The sequence below is a fragment of the Mixophyes fleayi genome, chromosome 11, assembly GCF_038048845.1.
Source record: "Mixophyes fleayi isolate aMixFle1 chromosome 11, aMixFle1.hap1, whole genome shotgun sequence".
In the NCBI taxonomy this organism is placed as follows: Eukaryota; Metazoa; Chordata; class Amphibia; order Anura; family Limnodynastidae; genus Mixophyes; species Mixophyes fleayi.
Genome location: NC_134412.1, coordinates 4,872,928 through 4,895,779, shown reverse-complemented (window position 1 = coordinate 4,895,779; position 22,852 = coordinate 4,872,928). Strand labels below are relative to the sequence as shown.

General features: G+C 43.8%; 2 protein-coding genes and 1 long non-coding RNA gene across 5 annotated transcripts; 1 reads left to right on the top strand and 2 right to left on the bottom strand.

Annotated features, from left to right (window-relative positions):
* Positions 1–77: 77 nt before the first annotated feature.
* Positions 78–13,659, bottom strand: LOC142107866 (uncharacterized). Its single transcript, XR_012680023.1, has 3 exons — positions 13,525–13,659; positions 12,389–12,501; positions 78–234 (listed from the first exon to the last, which is right to left on the bottom strand). It is a non-coding gene; the product is annotated as an uncharacterized LOC142107866 (long non-coding RNA).
* FAM43B (family with sequence similarity 43 member B) lies at positions 4,916–6,746 on the bottom strand. The gene has a single exon (XM_075191454.1). It carries the CDS (start codon positions 6,321–6,323, stop codon positions 5,334–5,336), a length of 990 nt encoding a protein of 329 aa, XP_075047555.1. The 5' UTR covers positions 6,324–6,746; the 3' UTR covers positions 4,916–5,333.
* Positions 13,660–13,701: 42 nt separating the features above from the next.
* MUL1 (mitochondrial E3 ubiquitin protein ligase 1) lies at positions 13,702–22,177 on the top strand. 3 transcript variants are annotated; one of them, XM_075191508.1, is made up of 5 exons: positions 13,702–13,786; positions 14,986–15,107; positions 15,958–16,045; positions 16,678–16,798; positions 20,189–22,177. In XM_075191508.1, exons 2-5 carry the CDS (start codon positions 14,988–14,990, stop codon positions 20,901–20,903), a joined length of 1,044 nt encoding a protein of 347 aa, XP_075047609.1. In that variant the 5' UTR covers positions 13,702–13,786; positions 14,986–14,987; the 3' UTR covers positions 20,904–22,177. The 3 variants fall into 3 exon arrangements, with proteins under 3 accessions (XP_075047609.1, XP_075047608.1, XP_075047610.1); XM_075191507.1 differs by having other exon boundaries at positions 13,708–13,801; XM_075191509.1 differs by lacking the exon at positions 13,702–13,786 and adding an exon at positions 13,835–13,858.
* The last annotated feature ends 675 nt before the right edge of the window (positions 22,178–22,852 follow it).

The following is a 22,852-nucleotide window of genomic DNA, read 5'->3' as shown; positions in this document are numbered from 1 at the left end:
ACGGTACCAGCACACGTCAGGAAGTCAGGAACTCTTATTAAATATATTGATTTTTTTTATTTTTTATTATTGTGGCAGATGGGTGAAGGTGGCTGTTATCACAATTATATACGGCTGGATGGACGAGTTTAAGCTTCAAGGTTATTATAAACCTGAGACGTCTGTTGCGGATGCCAAAAGTATAGGAGAAATTTTACGTCCCCGCATCGATCGGAGCTTTGTGTAGTTCTTGTTCTGGGGAGAGAGAGGAAATATTAGGCTGTCGTCATGGCAACAATGACATCATCAGAGGTATTTGGAAGCTGCAATGTATTGTAATAGATCTCCGCTGATATCCAGTGTATAGGGGAATATTCTCTTTATAGTGACAACTACATTCTTCTGGGCTGTGGAGGACACGGTCCTCACTAACACATCACTCATCTCCTGATATACTCTGTGCTGCTGGGAACCCTGCTCCTTCCACTATATAACTCTCAGTCTGTGGCTTCCTGCTGCCTCCATTCCCCTCCTCACATCATGTCACTGCCCCTGTCACATGTAGCCCTGTCCTCACTAACACATCACTCATCTCCTGATATACTCTGTGCTGCTGGAGGACCCTGCTCCTTCCACTATATCACTCTCAGTCTGTGGCTTCCTGCTGCCTCCATTCCCCTCCTCACATCATGTCACTGCCCCTGTCACATGCAGCCCTGTCCTCACTAACACATCACTCATCTCCTGATATACTCTGTGCTGCTGGGGACCCTGCTACTTCCACTAAATAACTCTCAGTCTGTGACTTCCTGCTGCCTCCATTCCCCTCCTCACATCATGTCACTGCCCCTGTCACATGCAGCCCTGTCCTCACTAACACATCACTCATCTCCTGATATACTCTGTGCTGCTGGAGGACCCTGCTCCTTCCACTATATAACTCTCAGTCTGTGGCTTCCTGCTGCCTCCATTCCCCTCCTCACATCATGTCACTGCCCCTGTCACATGCAGCCCTGTCCTCACTAACACATCACTCATCTCCTGATATACTCTGTGCTGCTGGGAGACCCTGCTACTTCCACTAAATAACTCTCAGTCTGTGACTTCCTGCTGCCTCCATTCCCCTCCTCACATCATGTCACTGCCCCTGTCACATGCAGCCCTGTCCTCACTAACACATCACTCATCTCCTGATATACTCTGTGCTGCTGGGGGACCCTGCTCCTTCCACTATATAACTCTCAGTCTGTGGCTTCCTGCTGCCTCCATTCCCCTCCTCACATCATGTCACTGCCCCTGTCACATGCAGCCCTGTCCTCACTAACACATCACTCATCTCCTGATATACTCTGTGCTGCTGGGGGACCCTGCTCCTTCCACTATATAACTCTCAGTCTGCGGCTTCCTGCTGCCTCCATTCCCCTCCTCACATCATGTCACTGCCCTGTCACATGCAGCCCTGTCCTCACTAACACATCACTCATCTCCTGATATACTCTGTGCTGCTGGGACCCTGCTCCTTCCACTATATAACTCTCAGTCTGTGGCTTCCTGCTGCCTCCATTCCCCTCCTCACATCATGTCACTGCCCCTGTCACATGCAGCCCTGTCCTCACTAACATATCACTCATCTCCTGATATACTCTGTGCTGCTGGAGGACCCTGCTCCTTACACTATATAACTCTCAGTCTGTGGCTTCCTGCTGCCTCCATTCCCCTCCTCACATCATGTCACTGCCCCTGTCCTCACAGCTGCACTTACCACCACAGCACTGCATTAAATTGTCACACATATGGAAATCACTGACATATCCCTCATTCAGAGCAAAACATTTCTCCTGCCTCAGAAATCAGTGCACAGCGGAGTAAACCCTGCTCTACAAGTGAACAGCTGTCGCTAGATGTCAGAGACGGAGAATACCGACATTTACACACCAGAAGTTGGGTTAGTAGTTACATTTATAAACATTGTGTCCATGGAGGGACATCCCTTCCCATCACAATTAATTCTGGTGGCAGCTGCAATTGTGGTGCCCCCAGTGGCCGGGCTGAGTGAGCGGAAACACAGGAGAAAGGTGTTACTGACGAGGGGTTTCCTATTGTCAGACCCCACAAACAGAAATGTTTTTATGTTTTATAAAATAAAAGACACACGAGTTCCTGAAACTTCTAGATCTATAACTAAAATGTCCAGTGTCAGAACATTGTGACTTATATATAGGTAGAAAAAGAGTAGGTGGGTGAGACTTGATGACGCGTTTCGCCTTATCAAGTCGGCAGGGCAATCGCATCATCAAGCCTCATGAATAGATTCCTTTGTGAACACTCCCACCTTGCATCAGCCAAGCGATCTCCCAGAGAATTGCCTGTTCTCTCGGGAGTCAGGAAGGTCTCTGCCTAATTTGGGAGTCTCCTGGACATTCTGGGAGTGTAGGTAACTCTGATATCACATTAAAGGATTGGTCTAGCTGACTATGTAATACTAACATGAATACTAGCGCCTGATTGGTTGCTCCTTGGTGACATCACACACCACGATTTCTGGCTAAGTGCATCAGTTTTCAGAGCGAGACGGTGGCAGACGTGGAAGGGGAGAAGCTGGCACAGGCACAGTGGAGCGGGATTATTGTAATGTTATAAAGGGGTGGAGATGGGGGATTGTTAGGGGCGTTCCCTTCTTTGTGGATGGGCGCGTGGACATTTCAACTCCGAAAACCAACTTGAATTACGCAGCAGCTGGCGCACCAGGTATCATACCCAGAAAAGGTCCACGTGCAATAGAGACCTTCCCAGAGTCCCACCCCCCCCCCCCCCCCACTCTCCAGCCATATATAAACAGTATTTTCGGAGGAGAAAAAAGCTTATAACTGAGCGAAAGGGGAGGCAGTAACGTGGAATTACGTAGGACTCTGATTTGATGGTTATACTTTTGTACAATGCGTCACTTCAGATCTTTCTGTCTCCCACAAAGCTAAGCGCATTTCTACTTTGCGGAAGTGTCACCAAATACTGTAAAGTGACCGTGCACCAGGGTGGACTATCTAAATCAACTGATCTAAGACCAAATCGGCTCAAATATTTGTACATCAACACAGATGGAGGGAAAACTACTACACTCAGTGTGGTCGCAGTGTATATTATGCTCAGATGTCTAATAAGAATTAAAAAGGACACTAGCTCCGTTTTTTAAAAGCTTTTCTACTGAACAAATAATTAAGTATTTTTTTAAATGATTTTAATCTGTTATTGATATCCTGAGATGGATAGAACAAAGCAGGTATTGTCACTTCCAGTATCACCTGATGCCACAACACCGGCCTTTTAGATTGTAAGCTCTTGTCGCTTCAGACATCTTATCATTCTGTTTTTTTGGGGGTTTTTGCATAGTTCTCTCCCTCGCTGTAGATATGTAAAACAGCGATATCCAATCTTTAAGTGACAGTTAACTGAAACAATACTTACTTGAACATTTTATGCTCAGTAGAAATTCTCATATTTCATGACAATCTGACCAGTAGAGGGCGATGTTCGTTCCATATTTAACATAGCATAATATTGTAACATTGATTCATCCGTTTATTCTCTACTCGTTACAAACCCTGTTTGCAAAGAGGATATATTTTTTTTTATTTCAGTATGGCGATCATCCAGGGATACGGAAGTAGGAAACTCATTAATCAGCCAGAGGATACAATTTGTGACTTTTGGCGGTTGTTTAAAAGGAAAAACGTTAATAAAAAAAATCTTTGTAGTGTTAATTTATTATTAAGCCCCTGGATCCTGTGAAAAGTAGGATTTTGGTAGGATTGATCAATTAGCCCCTTAGTATGGAGATCTCCTTACTTACCACTGGGGAGGGGGGGACCTAGTAAAATCAAGTACAATGTTTTGCAAATCATCTTATTATCAATTTAAGAAATAAGTAGACATTTTCTTTAACAAATAGTAGCAGAAAAGCTGGCAATCAGATTTTGTACATGAATCACCCGTCAGTGTTACAATATCTCTATTATATAGACAATAACCCTTTGTATACTCTGTAACTAACTCCAATTTCCATCCCTGTTTTCATTCCAAACACCCGGCTACAGCACCGATGTCATCAATGTATGAACAGTGTAATTAGTGACCACAACGTGTGTTCAGTGACGTCGGACAGATGAGCGATGTTTGATTTATAAACAAGGACCGGCTTATAATTTATTATGGATACACTGGACGAGGAACAAGGAAAATTCCACTGTGGGGCATATAATGAATGCATGAAATCTATATCCAATAAGATGCAAAACTCACTCACAACTAATTTATACATTACATGGATATAAGGATTTAGCAACCTGTGGCTCATCTGGCACTGTGGAACTACAAGTCCCAGCATACCTCGGCAGCATCCAACAGTTGCGGAACTACCGACCCTCTTAACAACTTCATAAATGAAAGTAAATGCCGTATTAGTTGCTATAGATTACTGTAAATATAGTACCTGATATAAATGGTGCAAAACTATAACTTAAAATTGCATTGAATTATTTTTAAAACAAAATCAATTGTTTTATATGCCGTTACCGCAGATACATGTTATTTACGATTATTTAACACTACCAGAAGCTTTTTAAATGCGAGGAGCAATAATGCAACCAATCATTCACTTATCAGTTCTCACAAGAGTATGACCAGACTCGTTAAAGGTGACTTCTGATTGGTTGCTAAGGGTTACAGAAACAAATAGTTTAGCACCATATTTGCACTAAAAACACTATATTAAAAATTCAGAGAAATAAATGCTCCTAACCTCATGTCTGCTAATATCATATTATCACCAATGATTGATAAAAGCTATTCAGATAATTGGCACCATATAGTGATAGTATCACACTAAATATTACCTAGGTCACAAGTAATGTTTCGTGGACTCAAGCAGGAACAAGGTAAATGCTCAAAACTGAGGTATTTATTTGCAGATTATAATCATCTGACTTTTGAACAGATTTTGCACAGTGATGCTGTGTGACTGCAGAAGATCACGGATTTACATATATATATATACCAGAATGTATAGATATATACCGGACTGTACATACACTGGTCCATTCAGCTGTTTGAGACACGAGTTACGGCTCAGTTATGGCTGTCACAATGATTGTCAGCTCTGCTGCCCAAGATGTTCTTCAGCATCTTCGGCGCTGGCTATCAGAGACTTGCGGTGGTGTGCCAAAGGATTACTGTCCCTGATCCAGAGATTGAGTGGTCACTCGTTATCCAAATCAACCCTGATTGCATCCAGCAGGGATCTGCAGGGGTTTTGAAGGCAGTGCAGGTAGTAAGAGGAGCAGGTGTCCTTTGGTGCACGGTCAGCAGAAAGTCCTGATAGGTCTGTTCCAGTCCGAGAGCTGTGGGGGGAGGGAGGAACCCAGTCTTTTGGACAAAGCTCTCTGGATGCTCAATCGTCTCAGTTCCTGAGCCAATTCCAAAACTGTGTCTCTTTCATGCTGTTGAGCACTAACCTGGTCCCGGTTGTGGACATTCTGTGACTCTGTCCACTCTTCTTCCCCATCCTCCTCTTCCTCCTGGATGGAGCTCAGCCTGGGGGCACTCTTATTTCTCTCTGCTGGAGGGTTGTAGGAGCAGGTCCCATTCAAGAGCTTTCTCAGAGGGATCATGGGGACCACACGCTCTCCCAGAAGCTCCCGCTGCTCTCGTTTAAAGTCACTTTGTCTCTTTAACCTCTTAAACTCATTAAAGGCCACCAAGGACGTTTGGCACAGGGTATATGCCATGGCTTTTGCCTTTTCAGCCTTAGAAACCAACACAGCATGGCACCTTAGTACCACCGCCTTGTTCTTTATCTGGTGCCTGTAGACCCAGGAGAAGACTTTTGGGTGCCCTGTGTCCGCCACACAGTGGGTGATGCGGTGTAAGACGTAAGCATGGACAGGTTTTCTGGACCCTCTCTTGCACGGGGTCATCCTGATGCCATAAGTCCCCAAGGAGAGTTTCATCTTGGTGCTGAACCCCCCAAACTCACTCTTCTGCCAGATCTTATTGACAGCATCCAGGGTGCAGCCCTCTCCCTTGGCATGTAGGGTGACAGCATTACCCAGGTACCACACTGTGTAAGAGGGGTCATCTCTGTTCAGTACCACCTTCTGTCTCCTGGCGCTGAAGACGTTGCCCAGGCGGTCCAGGGGAAAGTGAGGGAGCAGGTCAGGACAGGAGCGCATGAAAGAGGACAGGAGAGAGGAGTAACTGACCCGCTTGCGCTTCTTGTCATCCTTCACCAGCACAAACTTGCTTCTCTTCCAGGGCAGCATAACGTCTCTCAGCCCTGTGCAGTCTCTCATCAATGCCGGGGACACAGGAGTCAGGGCTCTGATGTTCTGTGCTTTTGCCTGATTGTGAGAAAATGAGGAGGGGAAGCCTGGAACTGCCTCCTCTTTCCTCTGCCACACCTCTGCTTCTCCAACTTCATCGCTGGCTCTATACAATCACCAGCCACATATTATTTATACAGGCAGCTGACAGCATCAATCACAAGGAGCTCAGCTCCTCTCCACACACAATACACTCTCTATAAGGTACTTTACTCGCTAGTCTCACACAGGGAAATAAATCAGTCTCATTGCTGCTGTCACTGTCAATGTGCTCAGTGCAGAGGTACGGAACCTGTGGCTTGCCAGTGCCGGTGAAACTACAAGTCCCAGCAGGACCTGTCAGCGAAGGGCTGTCAGGACATATTGGGACTGGGAGTCCTGCAGTCCCCCAGGATGCTTAAAAAACGTCACATTTCTCGTTACATCTTTGTCTCTACTATTCCATTTCTGCTGGTTTGCTCTGCAGAGTGTGTGTGACACTTAGTACGACAGAATGAATGAATGAAGTAATTGCTTCAACAAATGTTTAGACACGGCGGATAATGACCGTAAAACAGTCACTATTTCTGCTGATTCTCCTGGAAGGACGGAAGTTCAACAAATAACCGAGTGAGGGTTTTATAATCATACTGCAGGATTATATATCCAGGTCCAGCATCTCGTTACTCATTAGCACAGAGATTTGCACTGTAATATCCACTGGTACGTAGTTCAGATGGAACTAATTATGCATAAGATACTTCACCCATTTCAATGAAGTCTGCAGTGTCATATGCATTTCAATGAAACATATATATCATACTTGCCAACGCTCCTGGAATGTCCGGGAGACTCACGAAATTCGGGTCGGTCTCACAGACTCCCGGGAGAGATGGCAAGTCTCCCGGGGCTAAAATGAAGCGATTCGCGGTGAATCGGGTCATTTTAGCTGCGCCCCGGGCGACAAAACGGCATAACGACGCGTTTGGCCGTGCCCGCCCCCTCTCGCCCTTTAGACATGCCCCTCGCCCGGATACAACTTGCCAAAAGTAGGAAAGTATGATATATATTGTTCCTGGGGAGAACTCTATCATTCCATCAACGTAATGGATTCTGCCCCAAACATTCAGAAGCAGTAACCATACTTGCCAACTTCGGCAAGTTTGTCTCCGGTAGATACGGGGGGGGGGGGGGGGGCAGGAGGGCGTGTAGAGGCGGAGCTCAGCGAATTGCAATGTTTGGCCCTGTCCGCTAAACACACATAATAAGTTCTAGCCTATTATGGTAGGGGGCGGGGCCACGATGATTCGTGATACGAGTCATAAGCCCCGCCCCCACCATGTAATGAATTAAGTATGTACAGGAGCCGGGAGGTTGCCCTGGTCTCCCGGACTCCCAGAAATTTGGGAGTCTCCTGTACATTCAGGGAGAGTAGACAACTATGGCATTAACACTCTATAAAATATAATGGAATGCTAAGCAGGGCTGGAGTCACGTCCTAGGTTCTATACCCTATCGGTGCTGACCACCCCAAATCCCCCTCCCACACTTGGTTGTTACCTTATGTCGTGCATGCGGGGGCGGGGTGGTATCTTCTCTTCTTGGGATTGTGTCGTTAGGCTGTGACATCATAGCCCAGCGCTGCATTCCCAGCGCCCATAACCAACATGGAGGAGCAGCAGTCACAGGTAAGTAGCAGCTGCTCCTCCATGTCAACTGCTGTCACAGAGCAAGGGGGCGAAGCGCTGACAATAAAGACACCGAATGAATGATGTCACGTTACTCATTCAGGGCCAGATTCATAGAGGAACGCAAAGCGAGTGCGATTTGTGGGTTTTTAAATCTGACGGAAACTGAACGCAGGTAGGAGCGGATCTGAAGACACATTTATAGGTGAATACGTTCTGGCGATACGGCACTTGCCGTACACAGACAGACAACACAGTACAGGACATGGACAATACATGTGTATATATAAAGTCAGAATGTACAGGTAAAAAAAGTATTAATAATATTGTTATTAATAAAAAAAAAATTATTCATTTTTTATTTTTTTTAACATGAAATATATCAGGATGTTATTAATGTCTACTGTACATAAAATACATTGTTACAGTTGCTCCTGATAGCAGACACATGTTCTAGCTGTATACACATGTTCTAGCTGTATACACAGCCGTCATCACTAGTAATCAGCACTTACACCTGACCTGTAGCTGGTGATACAGACACATGTTCTAGCTGTATACACAGCCGTCATCACTAGTAATCACCACTTACACCTGACCTGTAGCTGGTACAAGTGATACGACAGAAAGACACGTACGTTAGAGATGCCCAAAGCTTGGATCGGACGCTGCTGGGTGCGCTGGAGCTTGGTGCGCCCTCACTGCACACTGACTACGGGCATACGCCCTCACTGCACACTGACTACGGGCATACGCCCAGTCCCCTCCCCATTCTGCCCCTGAAATCGTAGACTGTCGGAGTGCCCTTGAAGATGATTTGGATGCACTTGTGTTCACAAGCACTGTTTTTACGGGAGCGCTCCTTAGGTCCACAGTACACTACGCCTCAGGAAGACTTTGAGAACGCGCTTCTAACGCTCTGTTAAAAACGAAGACAAAGTACAAGGTTTTGTCCTCACTTGCAGCTGGCGTTGTTTCTCTACGCCCGTGTGTACGAGCCATAGAGGGGGATGGTAATTATACAGCGAAGGCCGGGACCTGATTCAACAGATCCGTCCATGTGGCGTATTCACATATACCCCATCCACAGTACATACTGCGCTAGTAATGCCAGGTAACACTGCTTACTATAAAGGTGGGAACTCCTAACCCAGAGATTTCATCGGCATATAGAACTTCAAGACAGGAATAAAGTATTAATACTATGTAAATTACTATAGTAAAATAATGTAGTAATAATAATAATATATGTTCTGTTTCATCCTATGTACATAATTTGCGTTATTAGTGTAGAGCGCTGTGTAATATTTTGGTAATTTAGAAGTATGGATTATAATAATAAAGATATTCTGGTGACATACCCCTATGTACTGCTCACTAGCCTATGTGTGCGCTATACTGCTCTGACCGTGTAATGACGGCAGTCACAGAGTGAGGGGGTCGTTCCGGGGTCTCCAGGCAGCGCAGAGGATAAATGTCTCAGCAGAAGAGATACAGTTACGGGGGGGGGAGAAAATTGGAGGGGGTGGGGGGCTCAAAAATCTTTCATCTCCTGCAGTTTATTTCTATACGGTTGAAGTGTCGTCTCTACAGACCCAGGAGACAGCAATAAGCCTCAAAGTCCTTGGGAAATAAATAAAACACTGAGACTTATCCAACCTGCGTCAGCCGTATTACACCAGCGACGTGTAAACAGGAAACGGGGGGTTTATATGGAAATTGTTGTATACAGCAAAACAAAGACAGAGCTTGTGCCAGCAAAATAATATTTATTCTGCAGATAAATCCCCAGGTGACACAGACCTGTGACCTGCCTGAGGTGCTTCACCAGAGAGGTGCTATGTAATTACCACCATGACCTGCTCTAATAAATAATACAACTTATTACTAAATGCTGCTCTTTAAAGCTGTGTATTCAAAATCTGCTTCATGGTCAAAAACACAAGTTCTTATCGCTGCAATAAAAAAATTGTTTTTCTACTAAGTGCATTCATATATTATACTGGGCCAGAGGGGTAACACTTACTTTAAATTTACCAGCCCCCAGGGGGCGCTGGAGAGGGGGTCCTGAGTATGTAGGATGTAAGTGTAGTTTAGGGGGTATCACACGGCATTACTAACTCTACACGCAACCCAGGTAAAGGGGTGTAATATAAGTAATACGACAGAGGCAGGGTAACAGAAAGGGGACTAAAGTCTAATATTTTTCTATCATTGAAATTCTGGGGTTTATTGATTAGAATTACAAAAGAAATAAATAACATTTAAAAAAAAATAAAAAAAAATTTAAGAGGAAAAACAACAAAGGAAAAGAAGTGGAAATATACGAGGATGTTACTATCGGCAGATGTCTGCATTGATGTATAAATGGCAAAATATTGAAATTACCATTTTAAAAAAAACAATTTGTATACTGCAAATTGGAATGATATTGTCCCCTTTGCTCAGGAGAATAAAAGGCTTTACTGAGTTTCCGAGAAACCATTCCCTTCATTGTCACGTGACCCTGCGGAGGTATTGATTGGATATAATCAATCAAACTGAAGGCCAAACTCGGCCTTATGCTCAGTCACCATCACTCAGACCCCTGCAAAGTTATTTTCAGTATGCAAAGACTACAATAAAAGGCTGATAATGCAGATATCACAAAGATGTGGTAACCAATCCAGCTTTCCATATGGAAGCTAACGGTTGGTTGCTATGGGTTACAGTGTGTGTGTGTGTGATAGGTTGCTATGGGTTACAGTGTGTGTGTGTGTGATAGGTTGCTATGGGTTACAGCACATTTAAGTAATGGGTTGCTATGGGCTACAAAAAAATAATAATCTCTCTGTGATTGGTTGCTATGGGTTACAGCACATTTAAGTAATGGGTTGCTATGGGCTACAAAAATCTATGTGATTGGTTGTTATGGGTTACAGGGCATTTAAGTCATTTGTTGCTATTGGTTACACAACATTGAGTGATAGGTTGCTATGGGTTACTGCATACATGCATGATTTGTTGCTATGGGTTACAGCACATTGCACTGATTGGTTGCCATAGGTTACAGTACTTTTCTGTTATTGGTTGCTGTGGGTTACATTACATTTGCATGATTTAATGCTATGGGTTACAGTTATTACAGTATTTGGTTGCTTTATGTCTTAGCACAGTTTTGTGATTGGCTGTCATTGGTTGCTATGGGTTACATCACACTTGAGTGATTGGCTGCTATGCGTTAGAGTACATATGCAAGATTTGTTGCTATGGGTTACAGGCACTACATTACAGTGTTTGGTTGCTATGGGCTACAGCACATTTGTGCGATTGGTTGCTATGGGTTATTACACATAAAAATGATTTGTTGCAATTATTTATTAGAGGGAATTTCTCTAGTTTTTGATCAATGACAAAAACTGAGGCACGTTCAAGATCATTGAATAGGTTACATATTAAACTACATTTTATTATTTAAAAAAATATTATCCAGGGTTCAGAACTAAAAATATTTATAACCACGGTTCAACGCAATCGGCGAATCTTGACGGTAAACAGGGAACCTCAAACGCGATCTGCGCAGCGCAAGTTTCTAACCACAAATTTAAATTAGGGTAAAATGGCGATCGGTACCGTGAACACGTTCGTGGCCACCCGAGCGGTAATATCCGGATTTCAAACTGTTTCAAAATGATCTTTTATAATTATATATGTGATTATATTATATTATAATGTAAAGCGGATCCGCTCGCTGCCATGAGAGAAATCTGTGTCACACATTCAATAATTCAACTGTGTCTCCCCCCCCCCTTCACCAAACAGAATGAATGTAAATGACGCAGCGATGTCAGAAAACTTTCTATATTTAACCGCTGCGTTCCGTCTCTACGGTAACTAAAGTTTTTGAAAAGGATGTCAAGTAATGAGCGCTGCCATGGAAACAGGAGAGAAAGGAACGGTATATAAATAATTATTTCACCCCCGTCTTGGTTTCTCTGGCGCTTTGTGAATCTTCAGAAAGGAGGTCGAGGAAGATTTGTTATTTTTTTTTCCCTTAGCCCAGATTCCCTCCAAGATCGCAGATACCCGCAGGATTATTATACATAGGTTACTGTACCCCTCAATGCACATTATAATCATATTATAAGTCACCAAGGTGTTCTGTGACCATATAGAGGCACAACGTGATTTAATATGGGTCACAGATGTCTTGGGTGACGTCTAATAGCCATAATACATAGGATGTATTATTATCGGAACTCACTGATTATAAGTGAGGACGCAACGTTATACAAGACATTTAGTTTATACGTATATTACCATCACTTGTGTAATATAAAATAAGCAACACGCTGATGCATGATCCTTGCGTGTTCATGACACACTGACCTGTATTACTTCCAGCACCGCGTGACGCACAACATATAAATCCCCCGCTCTGCTCGCTGTCAACCTGACTTCTCCTTATAAATATGTCCAAAGCATTTAGAATTTCCAAAGCCCTAGATGAAAAGAGAAGAGATAACATGTTAGTGTACTGAGGGGTGGAAAAGTTCTTATGGAAAAAACAAAATCAAAGGAAAATGAAATAAAAAGTTATAACTTTCCGAGATAACGGTATAGGAGCATCGCAAACCTTCCAGGCACAGGGGGCCGATTTATCATAACGCGGAGAGATGGATTTCACTTATAGGCGCAATTTATCAGGAAAATATCTCCACGATGCAGCTGTGTGATACTGACCTGGGGTGACGAGAGTTAACCCGGACATGTCCGATGTCTCTGCAGAATAGGCCGTGCGCAGAAGTGCTGGGAGATGTCCACCAATGTGAGACAAGAAAGACAACTGGATATAAAATATGAAATAAATAAATAATTTTGAAATTTAGAAGATAGGGCGGAAATGAGAGACTGGAAGTATGTGTGTTTGGCGGGCGGCGTCCCTTATAATTGGAGGTGACTGCATGGGATCCAATACGTGGGCTCCCAGGATCCTATCCATTGAAGGGGGGGGGGGGGGGGGGTCTATGAAAGCTGTCTGGCTGCTCTTTGTTTATATACTAATGTAGACTGATTAGAATTGCACCCAGCAAACAGCTGAGAATTGGTGCTGAGCAGCCTGGTAGTGACAAACAAGGACATTTACATAAATCCCTGGAGTGGACTGAAAGTTAGAAGCTATTCTGTGGAGTCTATGGGGGCTGTACAAAAATCAAAAATATTACATTATCCCATTACATATGATAACCTCTGCGACGTGCCGTAATGACTAAGTTGTGCCCGTCATAGCACAAATATATAATAAGGCGCCTGGTCATAGATCTGAGGTGAGTCAGTGACTCAGGACTGAGCAAATTATGAAATTAATATATGTATATGTATATATATATATATATATATATATATATATATATATGAGATCCTGGAGTAATGTTATAAAATATATATATATATAAATAAATATAAAATAATGTACTGTTACTATATATATCTATATATACACACACATACATATATTTCATTACCTATGAGTTAGGCAGCATTTAGTTACCCAGCTCCTGTGGAACTACAAGTCCCGGCATGCCCCGCCGGCCCCAGGTGCTCATTAGCATATGACCATGACTGGGCTGTTCCTGCACCGTGTGAGCAGCCTGTTGCCGCTGTGTGGGCGGGGCTAACCGGAATCCCCGCCCTCCACGTGCCGTGCCGTACGTCAGGTGTGGGCAGGGCAGCTGCCTCCCTGCCCTCGCGTGACGTCATCACCCCACGGCCACGCATGAGCAGGAAGTGAGTGTTGGAGGGGTAAGTGTGGGGGCACTTAGACCCCAGTGAGGGCTTATTTCCGGCCTCTGGGACCAGGTGGGCTCCGAGGGTGGGTCAGACAGAGCCCCCCAGACCTTACAGCAGGGCCCCTATACATTGCATGAGCCCCCCCAGCAGCAGCAGCTGGCCCCTCTCTGTGTCCCCCCCCACATGGGTTATATATATATATGTAGTATGTACATAACACTGTGTCCTGGAGAGGTCACTGCTGCTGGAAAACAAGTGGGAAAAGCAGAGCTGGAAAGTGGGACAAGAAGAATCACACTATTCTCACACTACATGCTCCACTGTACAATATGACATTATAGTCTATATCCCACAGCTTCATGTTATCAATATCCCTTGTGTGTGTAGTTGCAACATATTCTACAGTGCTGTGTATAATAGTATTAAAATTCCCTATATATAGTCTGAAACATATTCTACAGCCCTGTTCTCTCTCTCTCTCACTCACTCACTCACTCACTCACTATATATATATATATATATATATATACCACAAGCCGCAGCTCTGGCTATGGAGCGGAGCACGTTCGTAAAACCTTTTTTACTAGGTGGTAGTTCAGCTTTAAACTGTATTACATCAGGGCTGTCAGTATTATTATCCTGCACAGTGTCACCAGATCAGTACTATGAATCCAGACACCTGTAAGTGACGCGTGTTTTATGGTTGCGTGCAGATACCTCTCCTGCATGGTAAAAAAAAATGCTAGAATTCAAGTGTCTGGATTTCAGTGGCCGATCTGGTATCCATAATCCTGGCATATTCTACAGAGCTGTGAGTGATTTATACTTTATTTTGAGGGGTTATCTACCTTGGGATTACCCTCTTCCCAGTGTGGTCCGTCCCCAGGGACCCCTAAATCAAATTCCTCCAGCACTGAAAAATCTAACTTCCTCCTCCTAATCTCCTTCCATGGTTACTGTGTTAACGGTCTGGATGACAAGGAGACGAGTCCCTCCAACGTGCTACATGGAGGGACTCATATTGCACAAGGATATTCCCACAGCTTGTTATTTTATTGATCCATTCTTAGATTAGTTGTATGACCAGGGGAGATGTTGATAACGTATCTGAAGTTAGAGCGATTGGTTGTGACGATACAACGTTATAACCCTCTGGAATATTGTGCGTTATAGATCCTGTTTTCTGTTCTCCGCAGAGATGGAGGGTAACGGGCGGCCGTCACTTGGGCAGCTCATTCTTCTGGCTTCCAGCTCCGCAGTCACGGCCATCTTCTACTCCGTGTACCGCCATAAATACCGCACTGCTCAGTCGCTCAAGGTGAGACGTTGCCCTTTGCGGGGTCTTGTTTTTTCGCCCCTGACTCTTCCATCCCTGGGATCATCAGCAGTAATGACCCCAAAATTGTATTGTTCCAAGTGGGGCATTATTTTTGGATTGGATTTCCTCAGTGGGTCTGGTGACGTCATCCACGGCAGCGCCCGTCCTATTGGACCAGTCTATAAAGGGGGTCATCTTACCAGGAACAGCAGGATAGAAGGATACTAGTTAAATAAAAATGAGTTGATAGTTGGTCCTCGAGCCTTACCCTAAACAGGGGTGTTCCTGCTTTATATCACCAGCTTAAAACACATCCCAAATTTAGCATTGTAGCCAGGGTGGTTATATGAGGATGGTGGCAGATAATTGTTTTAATACACAGAGAGGGTTGCTGTATAAAGGAGAGGAGCAGGGGGATAAAAGGAAAATAAGTGTCGGTGAATCATTCTTGATCGCCCCTCGGGTGAGGATTTCTGATTGAAACCAATATTTCCTCCGAGTTTCCATTTCACCACCATGTAGTTTCCTGCGCTGGTGATGGCTTCATCCTGAACCGTGTAATCACGATTGAATTTAAAGCTGCGTCATAACCTAATGAGTAATATATGTAATATATTCTTGCCAAATTCTTACAGCAGAAAAGATTAATGGGCGAATAATAGAATATTTGGATGCACTTTTGTGCAGAGGGTATACCTAGCGATCGGTTAGTGTGCAGTTATAGGTGGGTATAGAGTACTGTACATTATAATGAATATTATTTGCCTTGTGAGTAGGTGAACTGTAAGTCCTCACACAATTAGTTATTCATGGAGCAATGAAATAATTTTCTTTCTTTTGTGATTTTCAGGGGGCTAAGAAAATCTCCTTGGATGATGACTTGCAGAACATCCTCATGGACCTTCCGGGAAAGTGCGTCCCTTACGCAGTTATTGAGGGTGAGTGTTGCGCTTACACTTCCATGTGTTTAGAGTGTAAGCTCTACAAGCGAGCTGTATGTGTTTGTATGTAGCATACTATGTCTTTTTGTTCAGTCCCCAGGATATGTGAATGGATAAATGATTTCCTTAATTATTCATAAGACTTTGTTAGTATTATTAGAAGAGGAAATATAGAGAGATAAGGACTAATTGTTATATTGTGTGTTACAGCTGTTTAGTTTTAGTTTACCTATGAATATTCATGAGTATTAATGAGCTTGGGTACAGCCCATGTACTGGCAGGAGCATGCTCACAGCACTCCTGAGAAACATCCAGTGACATTGTCAAGCTGCCAGCTCCCAGTTCATTGGCTCTGGGTGATCACATGACCCCAGTGTCACAGTGACTGACTACGCCAACAGCTAATTTAATTAAGATATTTGTGTCGCAGAAAGGCAGTGTTACAGCCAATGTTTCTCAAGAATAGTATGTATTTAAGTTACTGTACTCTGTAATTAAGCTTGTACTCGGGCTGTAATATTATTGTTAGAATTCCAGCGTGTGCCGTTTATTACAGGTGTTCATATGTATACCATTGGCATCATCATATTGTTTTTTTCTGGCCTCAGCAATTTGTATTATTTTTCAGGCGTGGTGAGGTCCGTGAAAGATTCCCTTAATAGTCAGTTCATGGACAGCTGCAAAGGGGTGATCCACAGACTGTCTCTGAAGGAACACAAGATGGTTTGGAACAGGACGACGCACCTCTGGTGAGTGTCATGGCCGCCTCTCCGCTCAGTTCTCTGTTCGGGGGTTCAGCGCATTTTTAGGGTCTGGGGCTCTCTGTCAGTGAAATCTAGGGGCCAGAGAATTTGCTTCCATTAAAGTTTGAATTTAAAATAACAAATTTTGCCCAAATGGAGCTTATACTCTAAATGTTTTGTCGCACAACTGCTAACATTGTCTTACCAGTATACCCACACAAACATGGGGAGAATGCAGATAGTGCCCTGGTTAGAACAGGCAGCAATGCTAACCACTGTGCATGGTAATGACTCGGGAGTAGTCGCCGGCAGAAATTTCTTAGGAGTAATTTGTACCTGGCTCCTAGGAGTCGTCCAATCCTGATGAAAATGAACAAGAATGGGAACTATTTCCAGATTTAAAGGCATCAATGCAACCAATGATCATTAACCACTGTGATATTGTACAAGACTCGGTCATTGCATTCAACCCGCTCACTGGGAGGATTTACATCACTACGTGCAGAGGTCAGCGTGTTGTTCTCCAGGTGTACTTATAAAACAGATTAATGCTCATTATACACTTTTGTTTGCCCTTTTTTTGGGGGGTGCAGTTTTTGTGAGTATATTTGCAACGTTCAATATTTATTTTAATAGAAGCAAACAAAATTTTTCGTATATCTTGTCCGTTTCAGACCTCAGTATAGTTCTGCTAACGTGATTTTTCTTTTGCCAGTAGTTTTACGAAGTGTTTTATAAGCAGAATCAGTTATATTAATTGGGAGTTTGTGCGAAACGACCGGTCCCACCACCCAATATCCCATTCCGGCTCCACCGCCTTCCCCTCGTCCGCTCCATCCTGTAAGAGCTTCTGAGGCCTTTATCAGACTCTCTGCAGCCCATTTGTTGCTCAGGGATTGTCAGAAGATAGATAAAGACCATGGACACATGTTACACCTTGACAGATAAATATGGAGCTGTAACAAGGGGGGGTCTAAATTTAAAGTGTGTGGACAGATTTAGAGTTCGGAGGGGGGGTGTCCTAACTCAACTCTGAATTGTAGTGTAAAAATAAAGCTGCCTGTAGTTGTGTGATGGTCCCTGCATGCACATATAGAATTGCCTGTGCCCCCCCCTGTATCATGGTTTATTCAGGTGCAGACTTAACGCCCTTTAGTTGGATTTGAACAATACTTTAGGCGACGTCCTGTGTGTCCAGGTGTCAGGACGCAGCGATCGCCTCGCTGTCCAATCACAGTCCGGTCTCCAGGATGAGCCAGCGATGAGCAAACAGATTAATCACTGGTTGTTCTGTATCCACGATGACTTGCTAGGAGACGGCCTGCGGGTTTCCTGGATACCGCTGCAGGGCGCTTGTGTCGCCCGTGTCTGGTGCTCACCTGGCAGTCCGCTCGGTGTCACACCTGGATATTAATCATGACATATAAAGAGCTGACTCGGAGAAGGGGGACGCTTGACGTTTGTGTCTCAAAGTTTCCTGTGGAGACACCGAGAGGAAAAACGGCAAAGCGGCAGATTACTGCAGACGCTGTTATGGAAAGACACGTACAGGACATTCTATGTGCATCAAATAAGGACAGTTCAGAAGATTACGACTCCTTTGGCAAAGCTTCCTTTGCGGCAATAGGTTTAGTAGAGGGGCAGCAGCAATTAAATAATAATTTTATCTTGTTTATATGATTGTGCTAATTAGTGTGATTGCAGAGTTTGCTGTTCGGTAGAGTTGCCATTGTTTTCTTTCTTTTCCCCATAATCTATCTCCTTCTGCCGCTCCACTGTGGAGCTTATTTAGATGTGATCCTCACAATATAAAAACTTGGGGGCAGGGACTAACGGCAATGGGTATGTGTGACATCATTGGGGTAAGGGGAGGAACGTGAAATGTATTTGGAGGTATGACCAGGTCCTCAATGGGCCAAAAATAGGGCAGGTAGAGGCAGCACGCACAGCTCCCTGGGGTGAATTCAATTAGCCGCGAGGTACCTTCGGACCTCGTCTCGCACATTGGCGGCCGATACGGTACAGAATCTCAGCTCGTTTTCTCCTCGCATCTCTATGAGACGCAAGGGAAAAAAAACATTGCAGTGATATGTATCTGTTTGAGTGTTCCGAAGACAGATCGCTGCATCTTGCGGCTGATTGAATCCCCCCTCTTGAGTTTGCTCATAGTCTCCACAGAGGGTAACGTACATTCCTCTGACTCTGACGAAAGAAAATCTTTGCGGTTACAGTCCTATTAGCAAAGAATCTGGCATATTATTAAATCAAGTAACATTAAGAGACAAAAATTAGATCACTGATTCTGTGTGAGATAACGCAATCTATAAATTAAATGGAATTAATTCAGGAGAATCTATAATGGAAAAGGATTTGGGAGTGCTCGTAGACAGTAGACTTAGCAATAGTGCTCAATGTCAAGCAGCAGCTGCAAGGGCAAACAAAGTATTGGCATGCATAAAAGGGGGCATAGATGCCAGGGAAGACAGTGTAATTTTGCCACTGTATAAATCGTTGGTAAGACCTCATCTTGAATATGCCGTACAGTTCTGGGCACCACTCTATAAAGCAGATAATTTGGAACTAGAAAGGGTTCAGAGAAGGGCGACAAAATTGGTAAAGGGCATGGAGTCATTAAGTTATGAGGAAAGGTTAGCCAGTTTAGACATGTTTACTTTAGAAAAGAGGCGCCTAAGGGGAGATATGATTACTATGTACAAATACATTAAGGGTCAATACAGATAACTTTCATGAGAACTTTTTACCCCAAGGACTATACACAGGACACGTGGTCACCCCCTAAGGTTAGAGGAGAGGATATTTCACAACCAGCAAAGGAAGGGGTTCTTTACAGTAAGGGCAGTCAAGATATGGAATTCATTGCCAGGGAAGGTTGTGATGGCAGATTCAATAGATATGTTTAAGAAAGGGTTAAACAAATTTTTAGCGGAAAGGTGTATCCAGGGATACGACCGTTAATTAAAATAAAGGATAGTAGTGGATATAGGGTAAAAATAGGACTGCAATATTGAGTCTGGGGGGATTTTCACAATTGAAACAGATTGGCGGTTGCTTACTCTGGATCAGTTTTAAATATAAGTGCAGGATCTCAAGAGATCCAAAATAGGTTGAACTTGAAGGACTGGTGTCTTTTTTTTCAACCTCATCAACTATGTTACTATGTATTTGTTGTGGAAGCATTTTATCCAATGCACACCAGACTTTCTGTTTATAAACCAAGAGATGAAACACAATGTATGGGATCTCGTCCACGGATACTTCTCTCCGTGTCCTGTAGCTGTTGCCACAGTGTAATAATATATGTTGTCCTAAGTGTGATGGTCATATGTGCAGCTGAGTTTACTGATCCCAGTGTAACATGTTTGTTGTTTGGTATAGGAACGACCATGAGAAAGTTATCCACCAGAGGACAAATACCGTGCCCTTCGACCTGGTGCGAGAAGACTCCGCCGAGCCCGGTTCCTTTGTCCGCGTTGTGAAACCTTTAGACGCCTCCGTGTTAGACCTAGAGACCGTCTACGAGAAGTTCCATCCCGCCGTTCAGTCCCTCACCAACGTGCTTGGGCATTTCATCACCGGGGAGAGGCCGAAAGGGGTGCAGGAGACGGAAGAGATGCTGAAAATCGGGGCGACGGTGACCGGCGTGGGCGAGCTGGTTCTGGACAACAGAATTATAAAGCTGCAGCCGCCAAAGGCGGGGATGCAGTACTACCTCAGCAGTTTGGATTTTGACTCTTTGGTGCAGAAACAGGAGTCTCAGGTCCGACTCTGGAAGGTGCTGACGTTGCTCTTCGGAATGGCGACTTGCGTCACCCTCTTCTTTATCCTGCGGCATCAGTACCGGCAGTACAAGGAGAGGCAGCGTCAGAAGAGGTTGATTCGGGAGTTCGAGGAGGCCAGCGCCACGGGAGAAGAAGGAGAGGAGACTCGCAACGCCTGCACCATCTGCCTCAGCAACCAGAAGTCCTGCGTCTTCCTGGAGTGTGGGCACGTCTGCTCCTGTTACCAATGCTACCAGGCCCTCCCTGTACCCAAAAAGTGCCCCATATGTAGGAATAGTATCTCTAGAATGGTTCCGTTGTATAACAGTTAGGACCTTATTGGTTGATGTCTCATCCACGAGGAGTTGCGTTTTTCAAGCCGGTGTTTGAAATCAGGGTACATAAAGTGTGAGAAAACTGTGGGAAACAGGACAATAAAACAATAAAACAAAGACATTCAAGGGGCAGCACCCACCTCGTTTCATAGTCCGGGTCGGTTCTGAATGACTAGATAACCTCAACTTTGATAATTTTGTCCTTGAAAGGGAAACGGCAACCCATGTTTTTTATTATACAGATGACCTCCCCCCCCACCCCATTCCCAAACTATCAGAATTGATGAGGTCCTGTGTCCGGAACCCCCACATTTACAGAGTACATTGCCCCGGCAAATTCCAGTAGTAATCACTGCTCCACGGCTGAAGTTTGAATGAATACAGCACTCGGTGAAACACGTTGGGCCACACAATCTCCCTATTGTCTGTAGCGACACATTGCTCTGCGCAGAGTATTCCTCGAAACACCTCCAAGACCCCAGCAGTGCAGAAGTGACTGTTACCAGTGTTGGCAGGGGCGCGATTTTAAGGAATTGCAGGTGTCCCTCACATGGGTCCAACGCGCTTCTAGGTGGTGGAAATTTGGGATATAATCTGTGTGTTCCTGAGCAAACTGCAATAAATCTGGGGTGGAAAAATGTTAACGTGAAAATCAGTGTGAGTTTCCCATTACAGATTATTCCCAGGAGCATAATATAATATTTTTATAGCACTTTTCTCCAATCAAAGAAACGTAAAAATTGTAAGAAATTCTTCAAAGGAATCAATCCTCAAAAACAGATAAAATCTATTCTACTATTTTGGGCGATCAGCACATAGATAATGCCATAAAAATTATTTTTGTTAGAAATAGTCTTCAGTAGAGCGTTGTTTTGCCTTAGCCCCGTTTCCTCTAGAAGAAGAACAACTTCGGCTGGGGATCCATTCAATTCATTTATAGACCAGAAGTAAGTTAGAGGTTAACTGAAAACTTTCATCAGCTAAGTATTGTGTATAATGGTCTATGCCAGGCTTGGCTAACCTGTGGCACTCCAGGTGTTGTGAAACTACAAGTCCCAGCATGCTTTGCCAATATATAGCAGTTTATTGCTGGAAGGCAATGCTGGGACTTGTAGTTTCACAACACCTGGAGTGCCACAGGTTAGCCAAGCCTGGTCTATGCCATAAAGTTAAACTGTGGCCCCTCATTCTGTGGAAATGGGCCCTAAAAGAGAAATTATTTAATTTATGGTTAAGTTAACCTGTAAAATAAAAGCATCTCCTTGGCTATATTTTGATTTTCTTTTCATTTAAACACATTATTTTTCCCATAAAATAAGTCTCCGTAAATGGTAAAAATACCCACCCATTAACAGTATTATACTAGTATGTCTGTGAATATTCCTCTTGCATGTTTTTTTCTGTCATTGTTTCACTATATATTGAATTTGTTTCACGATGTTTCCTTGGATGTAAGAATTACTACATTCATAGGAGATGTATTTTATTTACTATAATGAAGTTCTCTCTCTGGATAAAGGCAACTACAGTTCTGCTCCATAACTTGCTGTGTCCTTTCAGCCAACTAATATCTGTCTTGTTTTTATGGCAATAAGTCGCCTTTAGGTAGAAGGTAGAGACCGTGAAGTGGTAAACGACATAGGTTTAATATGAAATATCATCTCGTCTGAGCAAAGGACAATTTCCTGTCCTCACTGGTCTCTATCCGTCCTCCTGTCAATTAACACCGCTTCCTTCCATAAGGGGAAGTAATTATAGGTTCAATGGATAGGCAGTATATTTAGCCATCACCAACTCTTTGTTTTGGGGCCTATTAATAGGATCTGCTGCCTATAATAAACCGTTTTAGAACTCGGCAACATGATTGCACAATATTGTCACAGAAATGCTGCTTTGTAAAACTGTCGTTAAATGGTTATTAAAGATCAGCTCTTTAGCCCAGCAAA

What these genes read in the sequence shown, in the direction of transcription:
- FAM43B (XM_075191454.1), bottom strand. Translation starts at nt 6,323, where the DNA reads ATGAGAGACTGCACAGGGCTGAGAGACGTTATGCTGCCCTGGAAGAGA.
- MUL1 (XM_075191508.1), top strand. Translation starts at nt 14,988, where the DNA reads ATGGAGGGTAACGGGCGGCCGTCACTTGGGCAGCTCATTCTTCTGGCT. An exon ending in CCCTTACGCAGTTATTGAGG is followed by an intron (nt 16,046 to 16,677) that starts GTGAGTGTTGCG and finishes ATTATTTTTCAG; the next exon opens with GCGTGGTGAGGTCCGTGAAA. An exon ending in AACAGGACGACGCACCTCTG is followed by an intron (nt 16,799 to 20,188) that starts GTGAGTGTCATG and finishes TGTTTGGTATAG; the next exon opens with GAACGACCATGAGAAAGTTA.